Source organism: Bison bison, unplaced genomic scaffold (genome assembly GCF_000754665.1).
Source record: "Bison bison bison isolate TAMUID 2011002044 unplaced genomic scaffold, Bison_UMD1.0 scf7180017864097, whole genome shotgun sequence".
NCBI lineage: Eukaryota > Metazoa > Chordata > Mammalia > Artiodactyla > Bovidae > Bison > Bison bison.
The window spans coordinates 589,259-603,813 of NW_011494669.1; the positions used below are offsets into that span (position 1 = coordinate 589,259).

The 14,555-nt window shown below is 39.3% G+C and overlaps 1 protein-coding gene across 5 annotated transcripts in view; it reads right to left on the minus strand.

The window, feature by feature from the left end:
- Nucleotides 1-14,555, minus strand: part of RNLS (renalase, FAD-dependent amine oxidase) — a 278,945-nt gene that overhangs the window by 47,845 nt on the left and 216,545 nt on the right. For 3 of the 5 annotated variants that reach the window (XM_010838482.1, XM_010838486.1, XM_010838484.1), the window contains one exon: nucleotides 8,898-9,017. The exons of the other annotated variants lie outside the window; for them this stretch is intronic. In XM_010838482.1, coding sequence (XP_010836784.1) covers nucleotides 8,898-9,017 — 120 coding nt within the window. The remainder of the gene's footprint in view (nucleotides 1-8,897; nucleotides 9,018-14,555) is intronic. 5 annotated transcript variants of the gene reach the window in all.

Below are 14,555 nucleotides of genomic sequence, written 5' to 3' on the forward strand. Positions count from 1 at the left end.
TCAGTTCAGCTTTAGATTTGTAACTGTTCAAAAGGATACCATGAACAGATGAAATAAGTATCTGGGCTGGAGGGTTTGACCTAATATTTGCTCTAGTTCATTTGGCACATTAAAGAGAAGGTTTTGCCCTGACATTATAAAACGTCTAATTTGAACAACTGAGACTAATCAGATGAAGTTCTTATTTATGATTGTGTCAAAATATTTCTGGTCCTTTCCATAGAGGAAATTTACTGGTTTACTGTGGACATTCTTATCTCCTTTACTAATAAGACCAGTGAAATTATTCTTCTTGTTATATCTTGACAAAAAAAATATTGAATCTTAATATTTTACCCAAGATTCTTAAATCAAATAGACTACAGTCTTTATGATATTGCTAGCTACTCCTGAGAAACCAATATTAGGAATATAGATGGTGGAAAAGGGAACAAACAGGCATGCTATTTGTAATAAAAAAGAGTGGGTTAGGTTCAATTGAGCTCAAGGTTCTAAAATGCCTTTCCTGAATCTAAATAATGTAAGGATATAGAATATCAACAAAAAGAATTCACTAGGTATGTATATAATAGAAATCTATTTCAGTGAGGAAAACTCTATTTTTAAATTCAAGGATGCTTCACTCTTACAAACATGAATTTGGAATATTTTATACTGAAGAATTCCCTTAGTCCCAGAGATCAGTTATAAATATTAATGGAATTTCAATAGATTCTTTTCAGATTCTGATGTTTAATATTCATTCATATTATGCAGGGAATTCAAAGTCCTATACAGTACATGTAGATTCTTCTCATTATCTAAATGAGCATATATATGAAGTCTGTAGGGGCAATGATTATTAAAAATAGCAGGGCCCACATATGATCTTAAAGGGCATATCAAAGCCTTCTCAGCTCACTTAATAACAGGAAAGTCACTGTTAATAAACCAAAGGATTCTTTAGGCTAAATCGACTCAGTAATGTCACATCTGGGCAAAATGATGGATTGGTGATTCTGGACAGAGTTAAAAATGCTAACTGTTATGAAACACAATGAAGCGATATCCTGTGGTGAGATTCTGCAGACTTGGAAAACTGCTCTTGAATTAGTCTTAGGCCTTTGATTTGCTGACGACTTACTTTACAGTATCTAACTCTTCTCTGATATGCTGGAGTATAAATTTGGGGGGAATTATTCAAAAAGTGATTGGAGATTCCATAAAAAGAAAGAATCATATTTAACTTAATGTTCTCTGAGTTTAACACCTTATTTGAGAAATGAGATATGGTTTAACTACTCTAATGTGTATCTGTTATGATTTTTAACAGAAATAATATAACTAAACTTGCACTACTGGCATTTTCCTTCCCTTTTCTCTTTCTTAAAAAAAAAAAAAAGAAGTTTTATAGCCGATAGACTAAAATCATAAAATAATTATGTGAGAACAACTATAAAGACAGCATTTACTGTGTGTCTCCAGTAAGCAAGGCCTGGGACTAGGAGTTTCGGATATACTTGTTGTTGCTGTTCAGCTGCTAAGTCATGTCTGACTCTTTGTGACCCCATGGACTACAGCACACCAGGCTTCCCTGTTCTTCACTCTCTCCAGGAGATTGCCCAAATTCATGTCCATTGAATCAGCAATGTTATCCAACCATCTCATCCTCTGCCGCCCATTTCTCCCGCCCTCAATCTTTGCCAGCATCAGTCTTTTCCAGTGAGTCGGCTCTGCATCAGATGGCCTAAATACTGGAGCTTCAGCTTCAGCATCAGTCCTTCCAATGAATATTCAGGGTTTATTTCCTTTAGGATTCACTGGATTCAACCCTTATTACATTTCTAGGAGATACTATTAACTTTATAGTACAAATAAGTGAAGCTCAGAAAGACTGAGAAACTTACTCATGGTCACAGAGCTATTAGGCTGAATCACATGGAAATGCTTGCTGTTATTTGACCATTTTAAATTACAAAGGCAGCAATATAATATAGTTCAACCTAATCCTAAGTATCGACTTATAATTTGAAACTAGGTCTGTGTGATTGCAAAGTCCATGTAACCATGTAACCAAACCATGCTGGATAATAATACTGGCTATTTTTGACCATCCATGATAATAAAAACCAAATCATGAATTATACAATAAAGAATTTACAATTCACCAAATTTGGGTTAATATAAACTCATTTGTGGCAAAATTCCTATGCATGATATCATTTTAATGCCACTCTGATATAAAAATGAGATAACTGCTAAGCCATGGATGAGAAATGGCACATTTGCAGAGCTTATCACATATTTTCTAAGTTAAATATCTCAGCTGGAGCACAGTTGTTCTTTAACCACTTTTTTTTTTTTAATCTTTCACAAAAAGAACAGTGGATCTTTTGAAGTGTAACCTTGGAAATCAAGGTCTGTTTTACAGGGCATCACTCAAAGCAGATGCACATTCCCCAGCGACTAGGGTAAAACTGTTACCAAGAATACTTGAACCTCTTTGGGAAGAGAACTTGACAAAATTTCCATGTCTTACTGGCAATACCTATAATACTATATAGTCAAATATTCCTGATGTTATAGGCATGGGACAGAGTCTCCATAAGAGGTTTCTGATCATTCTAATTACCAAGAGTTGATATAGGTTTTTCTAAGGCTTCCAGATTTGGCAACTAAAGAGCTCATTCATTTTATATGATTTAAAGGGCAGTGGTCACAGATACCTAGGCTGTCTTAGGGATGAACAATTTGCTGACTAGTCACTGCTTTGCCTTGCCTGCTAAATGGGTGACTAGCGCTGAAGCATTCATTCTCAGTGTTTATTCTGGGACAAGGGAAGGGCATCTTGGAGCTGCGTTAAGGACGACTGGCTCAGTCGTCCTTATTTCCTGAGCACCAAATACACATTCCTGCTAGGCTACGATGTTAGCATCTATCTCTTATTTTCAATCTTGATGAAGATAAGAGGGATCAGTTGATGGATAGTATGTGGGATAGACAGTAGCATGAATTCCCACTAAAGGATAGAGCTTCTAATCTAGAGAAAGCAGCAGGCTCTGCAAACAGGGTGTATCAATTCTTTAGCCCATGAGACATTTAGATTGATCTGAGAAAGAATTCTTGACGGTGAGAAAAATGGTGAAATCTTTTCTAAGAGAGCTCTAGGCAAAGGAAAGTTTCCATCTCTTTGGGACAGTGCTGCAGTCCCAGCTAAAAATGGACCAGAAGGAAGACTTGTCAAGCTCTCATTCAGCTCAACAAGTCTTTATTGTCTCCCAGGACCTGAGGCTCACAAGCTGTCTGAGAGTTACACAGTTTTACAAGACTATTCTCAACTTGCAAAGGTTTTGAGATGCCTCAAGAATGATGAAAACCAGGCTCTTGTCTGGGAAGCAGAGCAGAGCACATCATTTTGAGCTCTGGCTTACAACCCAGGGTGTTGACAGGCTTCACTTCAGGCTGCAGTCAAGACTTAACTTCAAGAGACTTCGAAACTGTTCAGTCCCACAGAGAAAGCCTTTTCCCAATTTCCAGCTCTCTCAACAGACTGACTTGTTTGCAGCTATCATGGAAACAGTAAGTTGAGCTTGCTTTATTTGAGGTCCAGGGGATGAGGAATTCTGTCTGGATTCAAAATAAGGTTCTCAAATAGATATGAGGTTTTCCATACATACAGCAGACTCCAATTTTCTGCACAGGTACTAACCTGAAGAAACCACCAAGTTCGTAACTCTTTTCATGCTAACTCTTCCAAAAAGTGCCTGTACTATGTTGATTTATAAAACAGCTCTCCAGTAAAAAGCACACATCAGTTAAAACAATCGTTCAATCCAGAACTATGTTGGGGAGACAGAAATTCATGGGGGTGTCCACAAAATAAGTTAGATAGCAAACGAGTTACAGACCTACATTGCAACCTCTCAGGTCAAACCAGAGCCTCACCCGGTCTAGTTTTCTCTTTTTTCTCTTCTTTGCTCTTTGCCCTTCTCCTAGTCAAAGAATATCAGAAAATTTCCCCTCAATTAGGCAAAACAATTTAGCTCTCCTTATTTTCACTCCCAAACTGGAATTTTAACCTCTCCCTAGGTACTTGGCAGACAGAAGAGCCATCACTTAAAAAGATAATTATAAATAGCAAAAATTAAATGGCATTACATTGAATGTAGCAGTGCCTCCCTTAGATGATAGCTACCTACCAAGTCACCTGACCGTTGTTAGTGAAGGGGTCAGATGGACTGTGGCGATTCCCACCTGTGCACCTCCGGTGATTTTTCCTTTGTTGATGTACACTGGCCTTCCTCACCTCCTTACAAAGCCAAAAGAGGGTTTTCCTTTGCTGTTTCTTCTCTTAATTGGCCACAATGATAGCAGCCTCTCAGTTTTTCTGTTGCTCTCATCTATAACCTGTAAATCTCAGATCCATATATTTATTCATCATATACAGTCATCTGACTCTCATTCCCATTTTCTCTCCTTAATAGCAGATCCAAACTACACTCAGTCACCAAAATACCTGAGTCTTGTGTTCTGGACCAACTCTTGGCCAACCTGAAGGTCTTTTGTCAATCTCAGACCTTGTCTCAGACCAATCTCAGACCAAATCTCAACTTTGTCAACCTGAGAGCCACAAGCTTAGGCCAATTGCCACATGTGAAAACACCGCTCTCAGAGGGCAGGCAGAACACAAAGCTGGAAAGCTGGCACAGAAAGGGACCCACGCATAGAAAGTTGAAGATTCTCTTCTTAGTGTGGATGCTATACAAATCTGCAATTTGCTCACGGAAATGCCAGGCAACTGTGGACTCCAGACTTTCTTTACACTTTTGTTCACTGCTTCTTGGACATTTCATGACTTACTATTTGCATTAATTGAATTTTTTAGCAGCTCCAGGAGGAGAAGGCAATGGCACCCCATTCCAGTACTCTTGCCTGGAAAATCCCATGGATGGAGGAGCCTGGAAGGCTGCAGTCCATGGGGTTGCTAAGAGTCGGGCACGACAGAGCGACTTCACTTTCACTTTTCACTTTCATGCATTGGAGAAAGAAATGGCAACCCACTCCAGTGTTCTTGCCTGGAGAATCCCAGGGACAGCGGAGCCTGGTGGGCTGCCATCTATGGGGTCCCACAGAGTCGGACACGACTGAAGCGACTTAGCAGCAGCAGCAGCAGCAGCAGCTCCAGGAGAAAGTTAAATAATAGGCCATGCTAAAGCTTCTAATTTTTTCATGAATTGAAATGTTCCATAGTCTCCAACTTTTATTTCCTCATCTAAAGAAAGAAGATTGTTAGGCTTGTGTTGACAAAAGATCTTAGGTCTTAAGCATCCTTAAAAATGATCATAATATTGTCATGAGGCAACATGACTCTCCCCAGTTTTGATCATACATGTGAGTTGATGCTCTCTGTACCGTATATATCAGTGCAACCATTTATATTTATGAGGACTCTTAGCTGACCTCAAGTCACTAGTCCAAAAAAGCCTCATGTATCGATTTCTTTCAAAATTTCTCATTTGAGTAAACTTCGTAAAATGTTGTTTCGTGAGGGCAGAGTCTATAGCATCCTCATTTCCTAGCACACTGCCCAGCAAACAGAGGCATCCGATACACATTTGTAAATACTTCTTTAACTGAATAGACTGAGAATGGAGAACATATAAATGAAATATTTGTGAATTCAATTTTTCTGAAAGAAATGCCTATAAATTTTTTTTCCCCAGTAATATACTCCTTAGGATATTTTTAAGGTTTAATTTTGTTGTTATATATTTATATATATCATTTCCACTTTCACACAAAAATTTTTTTTTCCCAGTAATATACTCCTTGGGATATTTTTAAGGTTTAATTTTGTTGTTATATATTTATATATAACATTTTCCACTTTCCACATTTTCCACTTTCTCTCTGTCTCTGGCACTGATTTTCATACTGAGTTCACTTGCTTGGCAAGGGGGAGGACAAGTGTTATCATGAATATAAATCTTTCCCAGTGAGGATAGCCTGATAGGGAAATCAGAGATTGAAAGGGATCTTTTTGTTTTTACTTTGTGTGCAGATGTTCTTACAAAATGAATTATTTCATTTTCTAAAGAAAACCCATTTTTGATTTTCAAAGTGGCAAATGTTATGTGAAATAAGATTCATCTACTTTATAATTTGTACCAGTTACCTTAAATGACAGCATATGAGTACTCATTTTTATGTATATATATGTACATTATTTTATATAAGTACATTCATACATCACACACATACATGTATACATACATACATATGTATACACATACATACATATTTTTTTCTTCCTGAGAGAACATCTCAAGATTTGACATTACAGTCATGTGATACTCTGTGGCATTGTAATAGTGAGATGGATATTTGTAATTAGTACTTGACTGCTATTTATTAAACTGCCTTAATGGATTTATATGGACAGCATCAGTTACATAACTGAATTACAAATGACTATGTCCATGATACAAAAGACACAATATTATGAATTTTGTAACTGGTTACTGCTTGCTATTTTAAGATGATGATTACTATTTTATCTGCAAGCTCGGTTTCCAGAATTGATATTTTAAAGCAAAAGTCTGAACTGGAAACCTGATAGTTTTTCATCATCACAGTGCTTTTCTTTTCCTTCCCGCCATGTTTTCTTTCCCTTTTCCTTTTTGTTCTACTTAGAAAGTGTTACCTATCTGGACTGCATTTTCTGAAAGTTTAAGGACAAATAACTCCACAGTGTTTCAAATGCAAACGCAGACATTTCACGTTGTCAACTGTATGGCTATTGCTTAGTTAGGATAATCATGACCTCTCCTCTTAACACAGGAAAGTACCGAAAGTGTTAGTCACTCAGTTGTGTCCGACTCTTCCAGGCTCCTCTGTCCATGGAATTCTCCAGGCAAGAATGCTGGAGTGGGTAGCCATTCCCTTCTCCAGGAGATCTTCCCGGCCCAGGGATCAAACCCAGGTCTCCTGCATTGCAGGCAGATTCTTTACTGTCTGAGCCACCAAGGAAGCCCAAGTGAACATAAGGTGACTGGGTTTATGACCCCAAGCCTACCTCAATTATTTACAGAACGTTGTATTATGCTCTTATCTTTTATAGAGTTGATATAACAAACAGCTATATGGAATAATCTTTCTATATCTTTGTAAAAGAGCCTTTAAATGCATTATATTACTGTTTGTTACTCAAGGATCCTAACAATACAACTCTTGCAGGTACAAATTCCATGCAATGAAAAAGTTGTTCACTTTTCTTTTTGGCTGAGTCGGATTGTTTCCTTTAATGAGATACGGAATGCCATGTACTTATGGTCATTGGACATCACATTTCTAGAGTTGCAAACTATTAATTTCTTCGTGGTCATTAACATGCTTTTAGATGGTGAAAAGAGAAGGATGCTAAAATTCTGACCAATTATTTGAGGGTGAGTCAAATATTTTATTTATTTAAGCTACCCCAACTCCTATCTGTCTTGGTAACATAGGGTTTCATTCACTTAAGTTAGGCTTTTATGTTTATGCCTTTTGCTTTGGAGAATATGATATCTAAATTAGAGATTAGAATTATTAATTATAATATTAGGTACATAGGAATGGACATTATTTGCTAAACGTTATATGAAGCTCTTAATATGTTTGAGCCATCTTCAACATTTTAGGGTTGGTATTATTTTCCTCATTCTATTGATAAGTGAGCAGACAGTTTAAGTAATTTGTCCAAGGTCATACAGCTAGTAAGTGGTAGAACTGAGTTTAATATAGGAAGTTTGACTCCTGGCCCATTTGACTCCAAATACAAGATGCTGGGAAGGACTCAGAGATCTTCTTAGGGATATAAAACTATATATATAGTTTTGAGTTATATATAGCTTAGGAGCTCTGTTCCAAAGCTCCTAAATCCTTTGGAATTTCCTGGCTGACAGAAGTGTCTTTGTTCTAATGAAGCAACTCTTGGTGGGCTCCTGGTTGGCTTCAGGATGGGGGTTGGTCAGCAGAAAGACCAAGCCATGATTATAAGCCTAGAATTTTCAGCCCCACTCCTTATCCTCCAGGAAGGGAGAGGAGCTATATTTGAGTTCATGATCGATCGTGCCTGTGTGTTGAAGCCTCCATAAAACTCTCAATAGTATGTGGTTCAGAGGGCTTCTGGTGAACACATCATTCCTGGAGGAGTACATCCCAACTCCTCAGGGAGATACAGTCCTGTACATAGGACCTTCCTGAACCTCCCTTGTGTACCTCTTTATCTGGTGTGTGCTATACTATATTTTGTGTGTGTGTGTGTGTGTGTATGTGCTCAGTCACTTCAGTCACATCCAAATCTTTGTGACTGGACTGTAGCCTGCCAGGCTACAGTTCATGGGGTTCTCCAGGAAAGAATACTGGAGTGGGTTGCCATACCTTCCTCTAGGGGAATCTTCCTGACCCAGGGATTAAACCCATGTCTCTTATGTCTCCTGCATTGGCAGTTGGGTTCTTTACCACTAGTGCCACCAGGGAAGCCCATCTTATCCTTTATTGTACCATAAACCGGTACGTATAAGTAAGTATTTCCCCAAGTTCTGTGACCCATACTAGCAACTTATCAAATGCAAGGAGGGGTCATGGGAACACAGGTCAGCAGCTTGAAACGTGCGATCTGAAGTGACACCTGAAGTGGAGGTGGCCTTGTGGGATTGAATCCTTTGCCTGTGGGCTCTGCTGCTAACTCCTTAAGGACAGTGTCAGAACTGAATTGACTTGTAGGGCATCAAGTAGGAGTCGCAGAATTGCTTGAGGTGTGGAAAACCCACACATCTGGTGTCAGAAGTGTTGTGAGTGTGATAGTAGAGTGAAAGTAAAGGAGAAACACACAGGGAGTGTGTTTTCTACACAGGATGTAAATGTATGTCACTTACCCCACGGCTCCATATGCCCTCTGCATGACACACATTGCCAGTTGTTGGTAAAGTCATTTTCTGCTGAGTGCAGAGCCAACCATGGAATTGCTCTTAGTTTCTGCCCCAGGTAACGACTGTCTGTTGAATGAATGGAACTTGTGCTGAAATCCATTTATCATCTATGTAGGTCCAATGAAGCTCTTTCACAGAAAGATTTATCTTAAGTGCTGTAGCAGAAACTTGCTAGATGTTCATCAACCTGCTTTTTTACTCTTCCTACATACGTGGGTAGACTACAATTCCAGCTTCCCTTCCAAACAGGTGTGGCCATGTAACTGTTCTAACCAACAGAATGTAAGCCCTCCTGATGTGTGCTAAAAGCACCCTGCATGCTCTCCTCTGTTCTTTTTCTTAACCACTGATTTGATTTCTATGAGCACAGTAACTCTGTAAGCCACCTGATGAAGTTGGCAGAGTCAAAAGATGGAAGGAGTCTGGGTCTCTGAATAACCTCTCTGATGAAAGCTACCCATTAATCATAAACATCTGTTTGGGTCTTATGGGAATAAGAATCAAACTTCTGTTATGCTTAGACTACTCAACTTTTTGTGTGTTTGTTACAAAAATTAATGCTACAAAACAAAGGTCATACAAGATAACATCATTATCATGTTTCAGAGCCAGAATTTGAATCTGAGTCTTCAAATTCTGCCCACAATGATAATCTTACTGATAATTTAAAAAATTATCCATGTTAATGATAATTGTTTGTTGTTAAGTTGTTAAGTCATGTCCAACTCTTTTGTGACCTCATGGACTGTAGCCTGCCAGGCTCCTCTGACCATGGGTTTCTTCAGGAAAGAATACTGCAGTCGGTTGCCATTTCTGTCTGCAGAGGATCTTCCCAATGGATTGAACCTGAGTTGCCTGCATTGGTAGGCAGGTTTTTTTACCACTGAGCCACCAGGGAAGCCATTAATGATAATTAATATTACCTTATTTCAGACTGTATTTCAACTTAAATTGTCTCCAGTTACAAACCCACTAAGTTTTGAGTTTATCTGCAACAAGTCTTCTTCTACCTCTAAAAGACTCAGTGTCTTCCCACTGATGACTTCAGTGACTTACACATCCTCTCATCTGGCCTACGGTTCCTGCCCAGGCATGAAGTAAAAACGGTGACATCAAGTCAGATGACTTCAAGATACCTAACCATGGAATATTTTATTTAGGCACCAAACCTGCAAATATCCCACAGAAATTGTTCCCCAGCACACACTTGGGAAAGTCTGACTTGATGCCACCATTTATGCTTTGTAAGGTGAGAAGGTGTCTTTTCTACAGGAATGTCTTTTAATAGGATAAGAGGTACTGAGATTCTCTAAAATAGGGGTCAAGTCAGTAGCATTTTGCACACTTGATGACAGAGTCCCCTCCTAAAGAGCATATCAAGGACCTGATGTTCCATTGAACATATTTTGGAAAGCACAATCCTAAGTATATTGAGTCATACTCGTAATCATCGGGATGGGTCTAATACTTGGAATTTAGCTCCTCTTTTCCCAAGGAGACTTTCGTTTCTGGTTCGTGTACTGTCTATTCCTGACACTTGACAAACGATTATTCCTTGACCTTTGTCAGGTTTGGGCTGCCAACCCTTTACCCTCTGGCTCTCTTCAAGCTTGACAGCAGATTGTATTTTGTGAACTCAACTCTGCCACCCTTCGTCTATTTTGTTGCTTCCCTACCTGACAGAATACAAATGTTCCCCTTCTTTTGTTAAGTATGTGTATTTATAGTATGAATTTTTGGTTCAATCAAACACCCCCAAATAAAGGATGGAGTTGGGTAGTGTTAGTAACTAAAGAGACAATTCTTACTGGTCTACTTAAATACCAGCATAAATAAAACTGAGTGGAGTTACATTATATGGACATTCATATTATGTGAATTCAAATAGATAAACTTAGCACCCTGGCCCCAGAGAGTGAGAAAAAATTGTTTAAATTTATTTATTTATTTTTGGCTATGCCGGGTCATCACTGCTACAGGGGTTTTCCTCTAGTTGCGATGAGCGGGGCCTGCTGTCTAGTTGTAGTGTGTGGGCTTCTCATTTTGGTGGCCTCTCCTGTTGCAAAGCACAGGCTCTAGGCATGTGAGCTTCAGGAGCTGTGTCTTACAGGCTCTAAAGCACAGGCTCAGTAGTTGTGGCCATGGACTTACTTGCGTGTGGGATCCTCCTTGACCAAGGATCAAACCCTTGTCTCCTGCTAACAGGGGGCCTCCTATACTTTAACATTTACATAATCCAAAATTAATTTTTCATAAAACTGACAAAGGAAGGAAGGTATTTCTTTGCTGTCTGAAGTGGTATCACCATGGTGCACCATGTAGCAATAACATGGTTCCCAAATACCTGACCCTCAAGCTTTAAAACTGTGTGATTGTTTACATATTTTAAAAAGTGTTTTTTTTTTTTTTTTTGGTATTTCTATGGTTTCAAAGGGCTTCCCAGATGGCACTAGTGGTAAAGAATCTGCCTGCCAATGCAGGAGATGCCAGAACTTGGGTTTGATTCCTGGGTCAGGAAGATCCCCTGGAGGAGGAAATGGCCACCCTCTCCAGTATTCTTGCCTGGAAAATTCCATGGACAGAGGAGCCTGGAGGGCTACAGTCCATGGCATTGCAAAGAGTTGAACATAACTGAGAATGTGTGTGTGTATATATACACGATTTCAAAAGCTGCCCATCTTGTGAGAATTTATTAATATTCTTATGTTGTACTCTTTCAAGTTTGCATAACTCTGATTTTATAAACTGGCTACTGCATTGTAGTGGTGGGTACTTTCACTTACCATCTTACTCCATTTGCATAGCAATTTACTCTGTTAGGCCGTATGACTTTTATTTCTTTCTTTCCTGTGCACCTTTCATAGTAGAAAATATCACTCTGGTCTACAAATGTAAACTCACAATTTCATCTGGCCTCACTCAAATAAACTGAAATCTATTGAATGTTACCAAAATGGCTATACTGAATTTACTGAACATTAAGTCACTCTTCAAAATATCATGTAGTTTTGAGGTATTTTCAAGATAATTTTGAATATACATGATTCTTATCTTTATGTGTCAACTTCACAACCTTATCTCCCACATGAGACATGAATCTACTTGAAGAGAATGGAAATTATTTGTTGCCAACCCAGCATCACTATTTTCTTCTTTCTTCCCCACAAACTCATATCTTATTCAGGTATCTACTCTTATGTGGGGTGTTTCCCAGGCGGCTTAACAGTAAAGAATCTGCCTGTCAATTCAGGAGACTCAGGAGACATGGATTCAATCCCTGGGTGGAGAAGATCCCCTGGAGGATGAAAAGTAAAGGGCAAGCCATTACAGTATTCCTGCCTGGAAAATCCCATGGACAGAGGAGCCCAGTGGGCTAGAGTCCATGGGGTTGCGAAGAGTTGGACATGACTGAGCGACTAAGCACACATGCATGCACTCACATGACTAAAGGGAAGATGATCCTAATACTAGTTCCAGGAGTAGATCTTGATTTGTCTGTAGGATTGTAATGGTAATCCCACCCCCGCTCGGCAGTGATTGGTTTCAGACTTGTGAGTAACCCACGATGGCCTGTAACACAATTATGACCTATAGTACAAGATAGTCAGTTGAGGGGTTTCTGGAAAGATTTCCTTGATCTCAGAAAAGGACAGAGACAGTAACAGTTCTTATTCCTCCTAAGCATGTTGCTGGGTCTGGATGTGACTCCAACAATTATCGCCATCTTGCTACCACTCCTCTGAGGATCTCAACATTAAGAATGGAAGAGAGTATTTCTCTGATAATGAGTGATGTTGAGCATCTTTTCATGTGTTTGTTAGCCATCTGTTTTTCTTCTTTGGAGAAATGTCTGTTTGGTTCTTTGGCCCATTTTTTGATTGGGTCATTTATTTTTCTGGAATTGAGCTGCAGGAGTTGCTTGTATATTTTTGAGATTAATTCTTTGTCCATTGCTTCGTTTGCTATTATTTTCTCCCATTCTGAAGGCTGTCTTTTCACTTTGCGTATAGTTTCCTTCATTGTGCAAAAGCTTTTAAGTTTAATTAGGTCACATTTGTTTATTTTTGCTTTTATTTCCATTACTTTGGGAGGTGAGTCATAGAGGATCCTGCTGTGATTTATGTTGGAGAGTGTTTTGCCTAAGTTTTCCTCTACGAGTTTATAGTTTCTGGTCTTACGTTTAGATCTTTAATCCATTTTGAGTTTATTTTTGTGTATGGTGTTAGAAAGTGTTCTAGTTTCATTCTTTTACAAGTATTTGACCAGTTTTCCCAGCACCACTTGTTAAAGAGATTGTCTTTTCTCCATTGTATATTCTCGCCTCCTTTGTCAAAGATAAGGTGTCCATAAATGCATAGATTTATCTCTGGGCTTTCTATTTTGTTCCATTGATCTATATTTCTGTCTTTGTGCCAGTACCATACTGTCTTGATGACTGTAGCTTTGCAGTATAGCCTGAAGTCAGGCAGGTTGATTCCTCCAGTTCCATTCTTCTTTCTCAAGATTGCTTTGGCTATTTGAGGTTTGAGGTTCCATCTTATGCCGATAAGAATGGCTGCTATCCAAAAATCTACAAACAATAAATGCTGGAGAGGGTGTGGAGAAAAGGGAATCCTCTTACACTATTGGTAGGAATGCAAACTAGTACAGCCACTATGGAGAACAGTGTGGAGATTTCTTAAAAAACTGGAAACAGCCACTATGGAGAACAGTGTGGAGATTCCTTAAAAAACTGGAAATAGAACTGCCTTATGATCCAGCAATCCCACTGCTGGGCATACACACTGAGGAAACCAGAAGGGAAAGAGACACGTGTACCCCAATGTTCATCGCAGCACTGTTTATAATAGCCAGGACATGGAAGCAACCTAGATGTCCATCAGCAGATGAATGGATAAGAAAGCTGTGGTACATATACACAATGGAGTATTACTCAGCCATTAAAAAGAAAACATTTGAATCAGTTCTAATGAGGTGGATGAAACTGGAGCCTATTATTATACACAGTGAAGTAAGCCAGAAAGAAAAACATCAATACAGTATCAGATCAGATCAGATCAGATCAGTCGCTCAGTCATGTCTGACTCTTTGCGACCCCATGAATCACAGCACACCAGGCCTCCCTGTCCATCACCAACTCCCGGAGTTCACTCAACTCTTGTCCATCGAGTCAGTGATGCCATCCAGCCATCTCATCCTCTGTCGTCCCCTTCTCCTCCTGCCCCCAATCCCTCCCAGCATCAGAGTCTTTTCCAATGAGTCAACTCTTCGCAGGAGGTGGTCAAAGTACTGGAGTTTCAGCTTCAGCATCATTCCTTCCAAAGAAATCCCAGGGCTGATCTCCTTCAGAATGGTCTGGTTGGATCTCTTGCAGTCCAAGGGACTCTCAAGAGTCTTCTCCAACACCACAGTTCAAAAGCATCAATTCTTCAGCGCTCAGCCTTCTTCACAGTCCAACTCTCACATCCATACATGACCACAGGAAAAACCATAGCCTTGACTAGACAGACCTTTGTTGGTAAAGTAATGTCTCTGCTTTTGAATATGCTATCTAGGTTGGTCATAACTTTCCTTCCAAGGAGTAAGCGTCTTTTAATTTCATGG